Source organism: Ceratocystis lukuohia (assembly GCF_044167205.1).
Source record: "Ceratocystis lukuohia strain C4212 chromosome Unknown Supercontig1_pilon, whole genome shotgun sequence".
Taxonomy (NCBI): domain Eukaryota; kingdom Fungi; phylum Ascomycota; class Sordariomycetes; order Microascales; family Ceratocystidaceae; genus Ceratocystis; species Ceratocystis lukuohia.
Genome location: NW_027263520.1, coordinates 3,196,209 through 3,214,476, shown reverse-complemented (window position 1 = coordinate 3,214,476; position 18,268 = coordinate 3,196,209). Strand labels below are relative to the sequence as shown.

Sequence of the window (18,268 nt, the reverse complement as noted above, 5' to 3'; positions counted from 1 at the left end):
GCCCTCGGATGCTCACACAGTTTGGTTTTTTCTCTCTTTGGGGGTTTTCCCAGGCTGCACTGGACGTCGCCGTCTTGCTCTCGTGATTTTCACGACTTCAGGAAGCGTGGCAGGTTTTTCAGAGGAACGAATGTTTGTGGGGAAGTTGGGGGTTAGCCCCACTACTTCTGCACTTAGGGTATATCTGGGGATTTCCTTTTTTTTTTTTTTTTTTTTTTTTTTCTTTTGTCTCTGACGACTACAGGTGGAAGACGAGTAACAAGCTTGCTTGGGAGCATACGAGCTTCTCTCGCCCAAAACCTGTGGTCAGCCCTGCAGAGGGTTAATTCTGTCCGGTAACCAATCCGGCGTCGTTTGATCTTAGTGATTCCAGTAGACGTTAAATAAATTCAAATTCAAATTCAAAGTCCTCGGGGCAGTTTTTTTTAAGAAAAAAAGCAACAACAATAAAAAAACAGTAGATGTTAAATATAATCAAATCAAATCAAATCAAATCAACAGTAATAAAAGAAATGGTAGTTTTTTCTTTTATAGCAGACGTGATTTGATTTTAGGAAGTCCTGTAAATGTTCGATATTTTCAAGTTCAAGGGCCTCTTAAGCAGCAACACACTGTATGCGAATGGCAAATGTAGTGATGGTTGATGCTCTTTAGAAAAAAAAAACGAACCATAACCATATAAAAATAACAGGGAAATAGTGGGCCATCTTCACAACCTGTCTATCAAAAGCGATGCATCACATCACAAGACACTATAGATGAGTCAAGACGAGTCCCGGGCACCTGGAACGCTCGCCGGACGCTGCGGGTCCTAAGGCAAATTGATGCACAAGACAACGAGCTAGAAGTCGCTCAAGCAAAGTTAGAGCAACAGAGCACCGCATCAACCTAGCTAGAGCACGGAGATGGAAGAAATATCGATTACGCCTCGAGTTCGAGGAATAGCGGAAAAAGCAAGAGGAATAAATACCATTCACTCACTCAGAGCCGGTTTCCACACCAAGCCCTCCTTCCGTATTTCCCGATGCAAGGCGCCTCACCAGGACAAAGCCAGGTCATGCTGTGGCCACCAGACCATAAGCTATGGAGACACAATTGTCCACTTGGATGCAAGGCCTTCAACTAGCCAAAAGAATGAAGCCACCGGTAGAAATGCAAGGCTCCGCCGAGACCATAGGGCCAAAGGTTTGTGGGCAAGCTCCCAAGAAGCACGAAGTTGACGAGTCATGTTGTCGGTGTGCCATGCTGCAACTTCAAGTTCAAAAGAAACAATAGCTAGAGCCTGCACTAGACTGACGGCCTCCCTCAAGCCATTCAAGAGGCAAGCCACTAGGGATGGAGAACAAGTGTGATGCGATTTTGCAGGGTCGTAAGGGGATACCGAGAGGAGCTTCGTGTGGAGGTAGTAACGGGGCCCTTCTGCCGACCACTAGCGAAAAAAGAACACAAAATGCTACAAGAGCCATGCATACGAAAGGACAAACCCGCAACACTCAGTCAAGACATATCTTCCTTGTCGAAAGTTGACGGACCTCTACACTAGCTTTCACGCAATCGCCGCAGACTATAAAATGGCAGATAGTCAGTGAACTATGCCGGATAGAGAGCATTCTTGGCTTTGATGCCGAACGTGAAAATCTAAACGCACCTGCAATTGCTGACGTCCTAGCAGTTGCTGTAGAATATGACATTAACTAGCCACCTGCCATCGTCTTGCTGAAAACTCACAGGAAATATACGTTGAAGAATGAAAATAAACAAGCAGAAACTGCGTAGTGAGCGCAGTGGTTGTGAAAGTGAGTGTTTTCCATATCCTGGTAGTCTAGTATTTAACCCTAGAAACAGTGGCAAAGTCCGTGTAACTGGCTGAGAGCTTAGATGAGCCTCTAGTTACGTAAGAGCCGAGCCGGAAGCTGACGATCCTCAGGGAAGATTGAGGCTCATTTGAGGATCTAACAGACGCAAAGCTTCGTGAGGAAAAAAAAAAAAACAGCCAAAAGCGGCGGCTTCCGGGTTTCCCACACGTAAGTTAATGCGAGTTGGAGGCAACGGGGTGTAAATAGGGCGTGGGCGAACAAAAACAGGAGGTTGAGAACCGAAGAGCTACGGAAAAAAAAGCAAAGCCGAATGGAGCTTGGGGAATCGATATTTTTGAGTTGTTCTCGAGTAATAATGAGCAACCCTTGTGGCACTTTACGTAATTTTTACTCTATAGACTTGCTATGGCTGCGGCTAGAAGCCAGAATGGTGCAAGAGGACCACGAGGTTTTGACATTCCGGGCCTATTCCCTTTGATGCAAAGCGCTGAGGTCTTGGGATCATTGGATTAGATTATTGGATTGGCCTGCTGAGTAGGTCGACCTGGGGCTGGACTGAGACCGAAAGATCAGGTGAAGACAGCAAAGGTGAGCCGGTCGATGAGCTGGTCTGTGGTTTGAGCTTGCGTTGCCATATGTGAGCAATGAGCAGCAGCAATGCAAGCTGGTGCGTGTAATACGCACACCGCTCAGGTGTTGCTTGAGCTGATGGAATGGGGAAATGGGCCATGCCTAAATATACGTGGATAAATGGGGCGTTTTGCGCATTTCCGCCAACGCTCAGAAAGCACCAACCCAGTCGGGTAGTCAAAGTATCGTGAAGTCTAGAAAGGGGAGGGAGTGTGTGTAAAGCAAAGCAAAGCAAGCTAAGGTATTAGTAGAAAACTTTTACGGTGGCTTTAGTGCAAGCAGCGACTATGGCTCGCCACTATAACTCGCCATTGAGCCCACTGTACCCACTGTATTTGACCAAGTCAGGCCGGAGGCTGGAAAGCCAAAAGTGGTGATACTGCGCTTTCTAATTCGAAGTATACTGTACCACGTGTAGAGGTGAAGCCGATAACCGGCACAGTGGCCCCAAGATTAAAAAAAAAAATAAGGAAATAAAGCAAGCTGAAGCTCCGAAAATACAAGGGTAGAAGTTAAACGAAGCCCCCATCAGCTTCGTAAACGACTTGTCTTGTGTGCAAGCTGGAGTTTGAGCACTATTAGATGGGCCTCGATTCGTAAGAAGAACGCTATTGAACGTTCGAGAAGAGGCACCCGAGTCGCCAGAGCTAAATGCTAGTCAGCTTGTTACTCGTAGCCACGAAACTTTTTAAAATGGACATGACCAGAAAATTTTCACACGGATGCAAAAAAGCCTGCACAAAGCTTGTTTGGCAAAGCTCCACATTCACGATCTTAGTGAAAAAAAAAAAAAAAAAAAAGCGAGACAAACACGGCAATGCCTGTTGTAGCTTCACACCTTAACCCTGTCTGTCAGTGATGAACCAGGCGCCAAGTGGAGAAGCAAACAAACCCTTTCAAGCGAGAGGAGGGAAAATCCTGTTGCAAGGAAGATTCTAGCAGATTTTCTAGCAGATTCATTAACACATGCAGTAAGGCAATCCGGGAATGCTCAAGCACTTAGTGTAGTGGAGAGGGAAGGCCGAGGGGAGCAACGGCAAGGCCGTGCAAGCACAGAAAACAACGAGCAACACCATCCCAACTGCACGTGACGATGGAAAACCTCTGTGGCATCAATACCATGACAAGAGGGGGCTTGACCGAGGGAGTCGAGAGAGCGCGACATCTATCGAAGCAACGGCCACGGCAGCACACAGAGGCACCAGCCGCGATAGGCAGGTAAAGTACGCTGTATAGAGGAAGAGACAACGAAGCCCAAGTCGGATGCGTGCATTCGTATCGTCTGCCAGTGGCTTAGATTTGACGATTGGGTGGGGAGCACACAGCCCAGAAACGCACGGCAGCAACAGCAGCAGTATAAGTATATGCAGAGGCAGAGGACAAGAATGGCAGCTAATACCGCCTTTGTTTTCTCGCCTTTTCTTGGCTGGTGCAACTTTCCATGGACAGCTGTTACTGTATTTTTTACACTCGATGCCTCGGCGAGTGCAATGCAAACGGTGATCTACTGGCTCTATGACTCTCGCGTTAGTCTTGGCTTTTTGCTTGATTATGTGCTTCGCCTCTTTCTTGGGTAATTTGTAGAGAGAAAAGAACGGGTGGGTTATCAGGCTTGATAAAAGTTGTCTGGCCGGCGTTTACTTTGCCTACTGAGATTTTGCACATGCCGGAGGCGAACAGACAAAAAAGACAAAGCTTCGAATTATCTGTTTCTCTTATGCGTCTCGACTTCTTTTCTCTTGTACTGTGCTCTGCACTTCCTGCTGTCTGCATTGTCTGCCCTTATATTGCTTGGTCGGCTAAGTCACCTTTGTTAGGTCTATATTATAGCGCGGGCCCGTTCCCTCACATCAAGCTTAAGCTTGGACTGAGAAACCGGGCCTACTATGTAGTACCATGTTTGGAGTTCTCAATTACACCTTCTTTAGAAAAGATGAGGGGGAGAGAGAGAGGGTGTTTTCCCCTAATAATGGCTTACCGATATTGGCAAAATGAGAACGAGAGAGGAAAACTAGCACGAGCAAGCTCAAGTGATAAAGAGGAGCCCAAGTCAAAGCAAGCAAGCAAGCAAGCAAGTAGAGGCTTTAGCCTATTGTTACACGTCCCCTGAAGCAGAAAACAGTAAGATTTAGAATTACAGGGTCGTCAGGGAGCCTGTGCCTACGGTTGAAGTTGAAGTTGAAGGCATAGGCAACGCAGAGTGTCAAGCCAGTCACATCGCCCCGCTTCAGGTCGAAGGGAGACCTGAAGATTTAAGGGGCGGGGAAAGGAAGAAAAGGAAAGGCGTAGATAGATGGAGGGTTGCTGGAAGCCATTTTAGCTGGCTGCTGAGGCAAGGAAGGGGGAGCCATTAAAATACAGAATAAAGAGAAGAAGAAATCGTGAAGTTTTTTCGGTTTCCACTCTAAGAGCAGTGGGATTCTTGTTCTTAGCCTGGCAAGGCGGGAGCTCCTTTCCGAGTTGAGACTTGGGTTAGGGACAAGGGACTTGCTGGAACAGAGAATAAGCAAAGGTAAAGAAAATGAGGTGCCCTGAGGGGCTTGTGGTTGTTGAACTTTGAAGAGGTTAGGAAACGAAGCAGAGGTAAAGAATCACTCATACCATGGTGGCCCCGCTTCTTTTTCCCTTGCATCCAGGCCGGGCTTTTTCCGCGCTGAGGGCACTTTCCTTTCTTTTTATTGTCCTTAATTTCTTGCCTCCCTCTCCTTCTGTCTCCATTATGTGTTTGGTGGCCGTTTTGTTGCAAAAAGGAAAGAGCATGCAATACGGAGATAAAGAAAATATTAATGTAACCCAAGAGAAAAAGTAAAAAAAAAAAAAAAAGAAAAAAAGAAAAAACACATTGGGGTCCTTTCCTTGTCTTGTCCTTTTTCATGGTGGGGTAGCTAGTTGCACTGTATGTACGCTCTTTCCTTAGCCTAGAAAAGACTTTTCTTTCTCTTCTTTCCGCTCAAGCTATGCAGCAGTATGCGTATTACAGACGAAAAAAAAAAGCAGCAAGGCAAATAGAATCGGCACACCATCCTACATCCCAAGTCAGTAAGTCAGTGAAGGGCGTATACCGGCCCGAGCGTTATTTGCCTTAAACATCAGCCTGGATTCATTTTTTGCCCTGCCCCCCTTGTTCCCATCCTTTGTTATGTGGCTCTGTTTCTTGACCGCTCGACCCATATATGCCCCAGATTCGGTAGTTGCTTCTGTTTACTGTTTAACGAAGGGACAGGAAGGTTTTACATTCTGTGAGGGCTAGCGCCGTGTGATAAGTTGCGGGTCTCGACCGAGATCTAAAAGAAGAAGGAACTCGAGCACAAAAAAAAAAAAAAAAGAAAAAAAAATTCACCGCCTACAACTTGTCATTCAAACTCATCACAAAAAGACTCAGTCATGTACGCATGTCATGTGCGTCGTCCATCCGCCATCCACTTCATTCCCCACCCCTGTGTTCCTGTTGTCTCCTGTCTATCGCTGTCTTGTCTGCCGCCGCTTCTTTCACAAGCTTTCGCTATAGTGATGCAATCAAGCATCAGAAGCTGCATACAACAGCTAACTAACTACCTTTGGCCTTATGGTTGATGTGATGTATGTTGGGTGATCTTGTGAACCATACAGCCCGGCTGGGAAGCGGAGGATTTGCCAAGGTTACTCACCGTGGGAAAGGCTACCACCCCAGTCGCTACTTTGATTGTTGTTGGCGTTGTTGGCGTTGTTGGCATTGCTGAAGGCGCCTGTCTGTCTTGGATTCCCCTCAGGGCGATGCGAGATGCAATAGCTAGGCGACTCAATCATGGAGAATAAGACAGAGACTGGCTCTGCTAGAAGAATACAGCGTTGTCTTCATCACACAAGATAAGCAGCCCGAGACTGCAATGGCGTCTTTTCCGCGGCCTTAGGTGCCTGCAACGCGAGCTTCGCAGAGGAACAGAAGCAGAGCACATGCCATGATGGTACACGAGACATGGGGAGCACGATAAGAGGTGACTTTACCGGGGCGGGGATTGCCTTGTGCCTGGTCAACCACTACACAGAAACTCATAGCATGTAGAAAATGTAGAACATGCACATGGCAGCGCCCGTTACTCATGTTTGTGTGGATGTTAACCACCAGCACCAGCAATAGTAGAGGAGCCGGCCCGCTAACCCTGTTTCACACAGAGCTCCCCAAAGGTTCATCATCTTAGAGTTCAAGGAGAAATCTCGATCATGCCGCAAGACACGCATATGAGATTGCAGATGCAGATGCAGTGCACAGAGATATTGTGCGCGCAGGCAAGGAACAAGGCGAGATGCGACATGCAAGAGATTGCGGCACAGGTAGGAGAGGAGAGAAAGCCTAGGGCAAAGGCAAGAAGAGACAGTGATCAAAGACAAAGGCAGAGACAGGGAGCATGAAGCTGAACTTGAAAGGCTTCCTGCAGATTCTGTGGCGGGGAAGAGAAAGGGAGACAATAGCTTGGCGGACGCCTAGGATTCCATAGATCCACGAAGAGGCTAGTAGGGGGCATCGTCTAGAAGATGTGACGGGCCAGAATGAGAGTACAAGGTGGGGCGGGGGATAATATTGATGGGTATGGAATGGCACGCATGTACCATAGTACCAACCCGAAAAAGTGAAATCAACTGGAACCATCACGATAAAACACAGACGCACAAACGCACACGCACGCAAGCGCACATGCACACATACACACATGCACACTCATACACATACACACACACACACACACACACATGCAAACGTACACACACGGCACGGCGAAAGCCAAGCCGATTCTAATACGGCCTTTTATTTCCTCTTCTTCTTGCTTCACTGCCTCTCGTCTCGTTTCTTTTTTCCCTTGTGAAAGAACAGGATTTATGGTAAAAAGGAACTGTCCTGTTCTTGACCTTTGCTTTAGTCCCTGCTGTCCTATAACCCATTGGTATATCTCGATGCACTGGACATGGCCTGGCTGAGGCTAATGCTGAAGGCGGGGAGAATAGGAACATGGACAAGGGATAGAAGGGGGGATGTGTGAAAAAGAAAAGAAGAAAAAAACCCACCACCAAAGGAGGAACTATCGCCGTGATACTTTTCTGTTAGGCAGCCTAGTCATGCACAGGGAGGAGGGTGAGAAGGCCGAGAAGCGAGAGAGAAAGCAGGTACACAGACCAAATCGCGACATGTGTTTGAGCGAGTGCTTGTAGTTTGTATTATGGGATGTATCGGTTCAATAGGAAGAGAAGCGGCCATGGTTTTGTAATACCGTAGGGTTCAGCTGCAATGACGGTATTGATAGCCAGCTTGCTTGGCTGTTCTGACAACGGCGATGACGACTCTGTCTCCCTTTCCTCCTTTGTTACTATTCTTCTCATGTGGTACTACCTCATCTTACTTGTCCGCTTCATCACGCACGATGCCTGGCCATCCATGGCATCAAAAGAAATAACAAGCAACAAAGAAGCAACGAAAGAAAAGAGAGACAATGGAAAAAAAAAATGTCTCGGTCTACATCATGAATATGCAAGATACAAAGAGACAAGGGGAGGGAGGGGTTACGAGCCACAATGAACAAATTGAATAGGGAAATAGCGTTATATTGCAGACCGCATTTGTCTCCTCATTGTAACACACACCTTGTTTGCAAGAAGACAAACAACAACAACACACGCATTTAACACAACACAGCACGAAATGCGATCGTTTCTGTTTATGTGTTCTGGCCAAGGCTTTTCTTCCTCTGTATTTTTCCGGCTGGCTTGAGAAAAAAAAACCAAAATCACCAAGACAACACACCTACCAGGCTACATGCTACACCAAAAGTCTCCAAGCTTCACAGTGTCCCCGGCCCATCAGGCCAGGGAAGAAGGGAAAAAAAACGTGAACAGACTTCAAGCCGCATTGGCCAAGATCTGACCCGAATTGGATTGGATTGGATTGAGTGGGCGAAGGAAGGCTGCTTTTATGGAGGCTAAGCAAGGAGGAGAGGAAAATGAACAAAAAAAAAAAAAAAAAAAACAGCACAGAACAGGAGGATTTCAGGATTCAGATCTAGACCCTGATATCAGGGAGACGCCCAAGACCACAATTCCTCCAAGGCTCAGGACCTCGAAGAAAAGGCCCAGGGCGATGATGGATTGTCCAGATTGGTTGGCTCTCGACAAGTTGGAGACGTGCTACAGTGCTTTGCAGGCAGCATTCGTAAGAGAGAAGCAACAAAAAACCCGCCCGCAAAAGCAAAGCCCATACGCTGGGAGGCGGGAGGGGAGCTATCTGACCCTAAACCGGAGGCAATGCTAGCCTGGCACAAGCACCGCTCCAGTGCATCAGATCACGTTGTCTACATCTGTCTCATTTGGAGAACAATAATGACAGCAGCCTGCGCCCTGTCTAGTACATGACGACAAAGAGCCCGCGGAAGTGCTCCAAAGGACAGCAGGAACAAGCCCCAGACTCAACTCCCCCGTGCTTGTTTCTATCTCTTTACCTTGGGCTATTCCTGTTTTGGCCCATGTTAGCCATGTGCTCAAGTCGAGTACAGTCATAGATAGACTCAGACGCCGGCGAGGCATTTGCTCCTAGATTTCTGCGGAACCTGCTAGCGACTTCTTCTCTTATTCTTATTCTAGACGCAATCCATCTTGTACATAAGTACATGAGCCTGGTAGTTTAGAGCAAGATCAGATGTTTCACCGCCAGTGGCCGACCGGACCGGCCTTTTTCCTTCTTGCTGGAACGGCTATCGGCTGCCCCCCCCCCCCTTTCAAGTCATGACTCTTATAGCCCGTCAGATCCCCAGCCCACGCCGCAGCTCACGCCTTTAGAGGTATAGCGGGCGAGGAAGAAGAGCCTGCGTGTTTTTTTTATTTTTTTATTTTTTTTATTTGGGTAGCCACTTATCCCTCAGGTGATGAAGAAGGGCCTGGTTAATTTGGGCAGCTTGGTGTAAATTGGATAATATATCCCTGGATATACAACGGCCACTTGGAAACAATTGCGACAGCAGACACCAAGATGCACACACAGTTCCAGGCAATTCTTTAGATGCAGCGTGTAAGAAAGTTGAGAGCGGCAGCTATGCAGAGACACTTTTGATCGTTTACATTGCGGGCAAGCCATTGGCTGCAGTCCTTCCAAACAAAGCCTCTTACTAATACAGCTTAGCTTAGCCAGACAAGTCTACCTGAAAATGACGAGCAAACAGGAGCTTATGGTGTTGTTTTTAGATGTCTTGGGTTGCTCTGACATAATGTCGTGAGAGGGAGACGCAGTAGCAAGCAGACACACCTACATACTCATGTGGAGTGAAAGGACTGGCCCTGCCGGGCATCGCCTTCAGTGGGGGATAGCACCCATCACAAGACCTTTTCCTCTCGTCACAATCAAGCAGGTTACCAGAGAGAATATGCCCGTTCGCCTATTGCCCTTCCAGCACATAGCCTGGACGAAGCAGTATAGCGCATGATTATAACGTATGGGAGCGTATAGCGTTGCGAAGGGGAAGAGGGGTGGCATGGGGTGTGTGGCACCTGAAAGTTTTCAGTGCGTGTGTTGGTGGCTAGGCTTCCGATTTGCCAGTTTACAGGCCTTATGGAGCCTATGTGACACTTGTTCACAGTCCACTGTATCCACTATAGTTGTGGCTACCCACACCCCCTCATCCTTTTGTCTTTCCCCCCGCCCCCCTTGATGACTCCATTATGCGCCCTTTGCCGCGGAAGAGGTTGACAAGAAACGACAGGAAAAACGACGGCCTTAATGCTCTGTCACTGGCTCTGCCCTGAAAAAGGACTTGGGCTTGACTTGGCTCGTCAAGAAAGCGAGAGGCGAGAGGGGAAAGGGCGTTGCAGGCCCAGGAAGGATGAGGATGGAGGGGAAGAGTCAGAGGGAAACAAATACACCAACACACATGGAAATTTAAGGGCCAAGAAGAGAATAAGAGAAAATAGAGCCACGAAAAGAAAGAATCAATGAAGAGATAAAATAGGCAAAAAGAAGGAAAAAGGGACAACAAAAAGAGAAAAAAGGAAAAAAAAAAAAAAGAAAAGAAAAAAAACGAGCTTTGTCTTGAAAGCAATAAGAGAAAAATGAATTACTGCAGCAATAATTCTTTTTTTAGTGCGGGCTATCCCTGTAGTCTCCTGCTGCTAAGCCTGGGGATTTTTTGTATTTTTTTTTTCTTTTTACTTTATTCCTCTTTTTGCCGGTTATTTTATGTTTTTTTCTTCCCCTTCAGGCGGTTGGCCGGCTTAAAGCGTTTGCGCAACAGTCAAACAACATAAACGAATATAAACCCTCAAAAGGCGTAGTAGGCCGCCGTTGGCTCTTGACCTTGGGAGCTTGGCTTTTTTTGTTTTCCTTTCAATCTGTTCTCGTGACAAAATCTATATATCACCCCGATCAACGAGCTTTTTCTCCCTTCTTTCTTTGCATTCCTCAAGCTCTTCACTGTGTTCTTTTCTTCACCTCTTCATTGTCTTTAACAACTACACGCCCCTCCTGTCCCCTCTCACTACCACCCGTCTAAGCGTCTTAAGCTCTTATAAATAAAAGTGGACTTATATAACACTTACACACAACATCCTCAGCCATCGTTGCCATCGTCAACCTCTAGCCTTCTTCTTTTTCTTCTTTCTCTACACTTTCCTCGCGCTCTCGTCACCCTCCCTCCTATACTTGACACACTCTTCCGTCGTTTTCTTTACTGACTGTCTACTGCACTGCACTGCACTGCCTGCTGCTCCTATCCTCGTTTTCTCCTGATTGCCAGCGCTTTCTGCAGCCTGCTGTGCTTCCTGAACACCTGCCGTCTACCTTGGGGAAGGAACGCGCTGCAAATTCTTCTTGCTCGCACCTGCCCTCTGGAGGCATTTCTCGTTCTCGCGCCCTCCATTTTCCTTTTGTCTGCATAGGCTTCGCCTGTGCTCTCTTGCTTCTTTCTCTTCTTCCCTTTTACACACAGAAACCCGCACAATGCACCACCGCGTAAGCAGTTTCTTCCGGTCATCGACCGAAACCATTTCGGCCAAGGCTCGTGGTTTGCAATCGCAGCTGCATAAGCCTCAGTCTCAGACCCAGACCCAGACACGGTCTCAACAATCTGCCCCTCGTCAGCGTCAGGCTTCATACGCTTCTTCAAACGCCTCAACAGACTGTGTGTCTGTCACCGACTCATCTGAGTCTGTCGTGCCCGGCAACAACAATGCCGCCACTATTTCCACCCTCACAACCACAGCAAACAAAAAACCCACCAAAAGCTCGGCCAGATTCAGAACACCTGCCAAGAAGAACCTCATATCTTTCAATTTCTCTCGCGGGTCCCGCAGTATCTTGGCTGAGCCCGCTGCTGGAACCCTCGATTGCACCATTGAGTCGCCCCCAGCCGTGCTCTACGGCCCTGCAGAGGATAGCTCTGGGGCCTTGGTTTCTGGTCTAATGCGCCTGACTGTGCATGAGCCACAGCTAGATATCGACAGCTTCGAGGCCTACTTCAATCTCACCATTACCCAAAAGAAACCTTACCACAGTCACTGCCTAGACTGTGCAAGTACCACTACTGAGCTCAAGCGGTGGACGTTCTTCAATGAACACAAGACTTTGTCACAAGGTATGCATATTATGCACTTTTCCACTTCCATTGTCACTTTTCTTCTTTTCCCCTTGCGTCTATTTTTTTTTTCTTTTCCTGTCCATGTCTTGTTTGCAATCCTCGGCCACTACGTTCATTGACAACTGCCCGTTGTTGCTGCGCTCCATTACCTATTGCCTCCCCTTTCCAATTCATGTACACCGCCATTCGATCATGCGCCTCTAAATTCGTACTCGCACAATGCTAACTCATATTCTAACTGGGGTAATTAAGGCGTTCATGAATTCCCTTTTTCCGTTCTAATCGAAGGCCATCTCCCTGCCTCCACCAACGCTCAGCTTATCAAAGTCTCTTATGATCTTAAGGCTGCAGCCATTTTATCGTCTAGCCAGCCATCCCTCTCTATCAGCACCAAGCCTATCAAATTTGAGCGCACCCTAGAGGTTAAGAGATCAATTATTCGTCCCGATGGCAACCACCGTTCACTGCGCGTGTTCCCGCCTACCGAAATCAAGGCAGAAGCTCATTACTCTCAGTACATCTACCCGACGGCAACTAACACCTTGTCGCTTCGCATGGAGGGTGTCACTGTTCGTAACGAAGCTACACAGACTCTCGAGTACTGGAAACTGCGCAGGGCTACCTGGCGTTTAGAGGAGAGCGTCAAAAGCGTAGCTCAGGCTTGCGAGAAGCATGCTACTACTAGTGCTGATGGTAACTCGAAAACATCAATTCTCCGTGACTACACCCGTGTCATCGGTCATAAAAACATGACCGAGGGCTGGAAAACAGACTACGCCACCGACACGGGCCGCATTGAGCTCGACTTTGAGTATGGGACTGTGCAGCCTAAGCCCAACTCCAATAGTCCCATCCGATATGCTACCGACCTTAAGACCGCTGAAGGCATTGAAATCAGTCATTGTCTTATGTTAGAATTGGTCGTCTCTCGTGAATGGGCTCCTATCAACCGTCCCGAGTTAATTACCCATACCGGAACCGGCCGTATCTTGCGCATGCGCTACCCTGTGTTTCTTACAGAGTCACCGGGTCTAGGCATCTCGTGGGACAACGAAGCACCGCCCATGTATCAAGATGTACCAGCCAGCCCGCCTAGCTACCCCAAAAATGTCTTGATGCCCCTTGTTAGCTATGCTGAGTTGGAGGATCTAGAAAGCTATAGTGCTAGCGATGCCTCTACTCCCAATGGCAGTGAGATCGGAGGTAGCAGCAGATCTAGTTGTGCTAGCAGCATCAGCAACGGATCTGTGTCTCCCTAGGGGCTTTTCTGTCATTTTTTTTCTTTGGCATTGACAGGTGACCCTTTTTTTTTTATGACCTTCTGACATGCTTGTCCTTTTTTGTTTCTATTCTTTTTTCTGCCTTGCGGTTGACGCATTTCTTCTTGATATGGCGTTATTGGCTAGGCCACTCACTGCATCATCGCGTGTCCTAAGCAAACTGTTTCGCCAGGTGTGGCATGATACCCTCCCATACAGTCTTTGCTTTTCTTTTCGTTATTATTATTTTTCTTCTTTTTCTCTTTGCTGTACTATCTTTGTACATGCCATACGTTAATTTCCTTTGGTTATGGCAATGTATCTTTACCTATCTTATGTTGTTTCCGGCCTCTTTGGCACTTTCTTTTTTTATTATTAATAGTTTGCTGTTGCAAACAAAACATCACGCACACATCCGTCCTCATCTGATTGGAGACGGATGAGAGCTACGACCATGAAATGACAGATTTTTGGTTTGAATTTGGGGCGAAAGCACTGGGACGAAAAAAAAAAAGCCTAGGATCGATTGATTGATTAAAAGGCTATGGTTTTACTGGATTGTTTTTATTTGCTTTTTAATTTCACTACTCTTTTTATTTGCCCATTTGTTTGCCTTTTCGTCGCACCTGACCTGACTTAATGTGCCATAATATCTTGTAATTTGTGTACATAACTCTAGAGTCATTACCGATATTGTGTGTGATGTAAACCTCAAGTTCGTTACAGTAATTGATTACAAGGAGGGGTTAAAGTGAAAAAAAAATGGTGGGGCAGCCCTGTGTCGAATGATGATGCCGCTTATCGATAAGCGAGGCTTATCTACGATAATGAGCAGCTTCGGGTAGCTTTGAAGCCTTTGAGCAAGCTTGAAATCCAAACTTCCTGGAATTAACATCAACATCGACGTCAACTACCATTATTTATCGGCCTAACTATTTAGGCGACCTCACTCTCCTTCCCTCATACCGCTTATTTATTCATTCTTGCAGGCTCTCCTTGCGGCTCAGAACTCCTCATCAGTGTACTCAACCTGTCAACAAAGCTTTGTGCAACATTGTTTCCCCAGTGTTGTCAACCCTAAATAACAATACGACAAACATCAAGTCTCTGATGCTAAGATCTATTTAGACTTCCTGGGTCATCAATATCTTAAGCTCATTCTAAACAGGCAATATGGACGCTGAATTTGCGAACTGGCGTGAGTAAATACTGCGGCTGAAACCGGTGTAGCTACTGGTATAGCTGTAGTAATATCCGGTTAAAACAAGCAACCCCGATTCTAACCAATTTCTTCTCCTATATTACAGAAACGAAAAACAACATCAAGCTTGTTGATCCTGCTCTCGATGCTCTCTACAACTACGATCCCGCCACAGTGCGGAAAGAAAATGATGGCCGACCGTGGAAGAACAAACCTCAATATTTCAAAAACGTTCGCGTGAGTGCTGTTGCCATGATCAAGATGGTCACACACGCCCAGTCAGGTGGCGACATTGAGGTTATGGGCTGCATGCAGGGCTATGTATCGGGGGATACTTTTATTGTCACTGATGCCTTCCCACTACCAGTCGAAGGTACGGAGACGCGTGTCAACGCTCAGGACGAAGCAAACGAGTACTTGGTGCAGTATCTCAAAGCGTGCCGCGAGAACGGCCGTGAGGAAAACCTGGTTGGCTGGTACCATTCACATCCAGGCTACGGCTGTTGGCTAAGCGGGATTGACGTCGAGACGCAAAAGCTTCAGCAGCAATTCAATGACCCATTCCTCGCTATTGTTGTTGACCCACACCGCACTCTGTCATCAGGAAAGGTTGACATTGGCGCATTCCGTACCTTTCCAGACACCCCAGCATCAGGAGCTTCCGCGGCTTCAGGAGTTCGGACCAAAAATACAGAAGAGTCTAGGGTTGATGTTGGCGATGCTAGCGGCAGCGACATTCCCTCACACAAAGTGGCAGACTTTGGTGCTCACGCGAACCGCTACTACAGCCTAAATGTGTCGCACTACAAATCAACACTAGACAGCAATTTGCTTAGCCTGCTATGGTCCAAGTACTGGGTGCAGACCCTATCATCTTCGGCAAATCAAAGCCACGGGGCTTTTGCTACACAGTCAATGCGTGACTTAGCCGTCAAGATGAATGAGACGTCAGTTGCTGTACGCAAGAGCTACACGAACACGGCGCAGGCAAACTCTATATCGGTAGCGGATCGCAGTATGCAAAACACCGCGCAGGCATCGCGCGATTTGGCCGGCATGGAGAAGGCGGGTGTGACAGCGCTGAACATTAAAAAGAACCTGTTCAACGGGCTTGGACTAAACAAGTCCGGAACCCTGTCATGAGTGGAGGGGCGAGCGAGATGAACGGATGTCATTGAGTGTGGTCTTTAGATAGGATGGCATTTTTTTACCGCCAAAACCAATGTTCATATCAGTGCCCATGTCGTATTTATATGTGTGAAACTATGATGCATGGTATGCTACAGTGCTCTCCTGATAGAAAAGGTGGAGTTGGAGCGAGTCTAGGGATATCATCTGGCGTAGTTACCGGTAGTCCGGCTCCTCATTTATTAATATCTGTGGAGGCCCTTTGGTCTCTTTCTTGAATCTTCAGTCGCAAGTCGGATATGCGGTCATCGATAAGCGCGATGTCCGCCTCTGCTCTCAAAATCTTCTCTTCCATGATCTCGATATATTTCTCATCACTTAGTCTACTAAATGGACTCCATTTAGAACTGAGAATCCGCTCGGTCAGCGGTTCCTGTGGACCTGGTGCTGGCTGCTGAGCCTGATGACGTAGGTACTTGTTTAGGCCTAGTTGGCCTAGGATACCGCCGAGCGTAAAGACAAACGCGCCGGGAAGAATGTTACGAGGGCCACGCATTAGGCCGCCCGTAGTGCCAGATATGCAGCCGGCCAGACCGCTGGCTTGAACGCGCTGGGTGTCGCTGAGTTTTTCATCACCACCCCAGGCTCTAACGGTGACATTGCGCGAAACTGAGAAAGGGGTGTTAGACAAAGCATTAGATCAAGCCGAGTGTGGGCGTAGACTGATTGGTGAATGGCTTACATGCAAATGTGGACGACAGAATAAACCACTGAAGACCCATAGATAGTCCCCAGATTACGGGAGGGGCATCTTTAAATATGGCTAGAGGAACACCAGCCAAGAACCCAGCGGCGGCTAAAATGGACTGGATGTTAGCACAGCTGCACTAAGAATACGGAGGGGCGTTTACGAAAGGGCGGCAATCAGAGGCTTACCAAAGCCACTGCCGGTCTTTAGAGCAGGATATGCTGTCTCGCTCAGTGCCGGGGGGATGAAGCGCGGAGGAGCCAGCTTCCGGGGTGGTTGGCTGGTGCTATCTGCCATAGTGGAGGAGGAAAAGGCTGTAGAGCCGCCTTGTATAGAAGGGGGAGGGGACTCCAAATTGGAGCTATACAATTACTGGAGGCAGCAAAGGGGGGTTAACGCAAGGGCTTATTAAAAACTACAGGTAGAATTCATGGAGAAAAGAACCCTCAGTTAAATATCTACTTCCCTTAACCGGAACATTGTATTTATTAGCTGCTACTGCTAAGAAAGCTTTGGTGATACTCAGGAAGGGTGGCGCCACACCTTGCGCCACACATGGATTTGAGGTTTGTGGAACAGGAAGACGGGTTGGACCAATTGTTGGTGACTTGAGGTGGGGGCGGGGAGGCGAGAGAAACACGTGCTTTTGTGGCTAAATATCTTTGTGTTTGAGATATTTGCCCCGCCTTGTGTGCACTCGAGTTTTTTTTTTCTGACTTTTTCAAACAAATAAAGTTCTCAGCTTATAGTTGCACTTGTGGTTAACCCTTATGAGATAAACAAGGCCATGTAAAATCGCCGAAACTAGTTATGTGGAATCGGACTTGTGATGTGCCTATTCTCTGGCGTTGAACACTACTAGCAATAGTGCTGCCAATTTTAATTAAAATCTGGAAAATAGAATGGCCGGCGTGGACAAGAACAGAGCAGAGCTTGGACGTATTCAGCACTAAAAAGTAGCCAATACATTCGGCGAAGGTAGCGAGTACAAGGCCTGATGCCATGATGATGAGATGGGTCCTGCATGTAGCTGCGAGTTGTGGACTTTGGTGTTGGTAGCGAACAGGACAGTTAAGGCTGACAAACAGCAGAGAGACTAACCAAGTCCCAGATTGCTTTGAGTAGCAGCCCAAAAAGACGAAACAGTGTCTCAAGAAAGAGAAGTCAGTCCTGGGTGTATTCAGGCGAAGAAGGCACAAGCCCGAAGTACCCAGTACAGTAGCTAGTAGGGACAAAAAGGTACATTCTATATTATAGTCGTAGTAGCTGCGCTTACCCTTAAAAAAAACTTAGAGACCCAAAGAACCAACCCTCTTTTTTTTTCCCTCCTGTCTAAAATAGATCTTGCCAAACGAAGATACGGAAAAAAAATATCAAACCCTCGAAATTTCTTTTTTTTTTTTTCTTTTTTTTTTCTTCTCACCAAGCAGCTTTTTGCACCGTCCAAATTCACAGAATAATCGCAATCATGGGTATGAGTTGCCCCTTCTCGATGAGCCCTTTTTATTTTTATTTTTTCCTATTTTATTTTTAATAGCTGGGCTCCGCGGAAGTTCTGGAGCAACCTCGCCATTGACTTCATCTTTTCATTGGATTTTTTTTATATTTAGTTTCCCCGATTTGCGCTGCCGATGATTGCATTTCCCCTTTCGTTCTCGTGGCTTCTCTTCTCTCTGATATCTGACTCTCACTCTGTGTCTTTGTGGGCTCTTGATTGGCTCGCCTTCCAATCCGACTTCAAAGTTGTGCTAGTTATCTCCTTATCGACGACTCGCTTCTCTGCTCTATTCGTAATCACGGGACCTAGAACCTCTCACATCGATCTTAATATCCTGCCCTTCTGCGCATATACGACCGTCCTGTTTGCCCGGATCTCCGGTGCCAATTTCGCTCCATTG

The 18,268-nt window shown here is 47.2% G+C and overlaps 3 protein-coding genes across 3 annotated transcripts; 2 read left to right on the top strand and 1 right to left on the bottom strand.

The window, feature by feature from the left end:
* Positions 1–11,397: 11,397 nt before the first annotated feature.
* HOO65_010794 (COP9 signalosome complex subunit 5) lies at positions 11,398–13,293 on the top strand (the record flags this gene model as incomplete). The annotated part of the gene is made up of 2 exons (XM_071005625.1): positions 11,398–12,031; positions 12,287–13,293. The coding sequence occupies 2 exons, from the start codon at positions 11,398–11,400 to the stop codon at positions 13,291–13,293; spliced, it is 1,641 nt and encodes a 546-aa protein (XP_070862616.1).
* A 1,173-nt stretch (positions 13,294–14,466) lies between these two features.
* HOO65_010793 (COP9 signalosome complex subunit 5) lies at positions 14,467–15,637 on the top strand (the record flags this gene model as incomplete). Its single annotated transcript, XM_071005960.1, has 2 exons — positions 14,467–14,491; positions 14,601–15,637. 2 exons carry the CDS (start codon positions 14,467–14,469, stop codon positions 15,635–15,637), a joined length of 1,062 nt encoding a protein of 353 aa, XP_070862615.1.
* Positions 15,638–15,857: 220 nt separating this feature from the next.
* On the bottom strand, positions 15,858–16,667 carry HOO65_010792 (uncharacterized protein; the record flags this gene model as incomplete). The annotated part of the gene is made up of 3 exons (XM_071006117.1): positions 15,858–16,291; positions 16,365–16,478; positions 16,559–16,667. The coding sequence occupies 3 exons, from the start codon at positions 16,665–16,667 to the stop codon at positions 15,858–15,860; spliced, it is 657 nt and encodes a 218-aa protein (XP_070862614.1).
* Between the last annotated feature and the right edge of the window lie 1,601 nt (positions 16,668–18,268).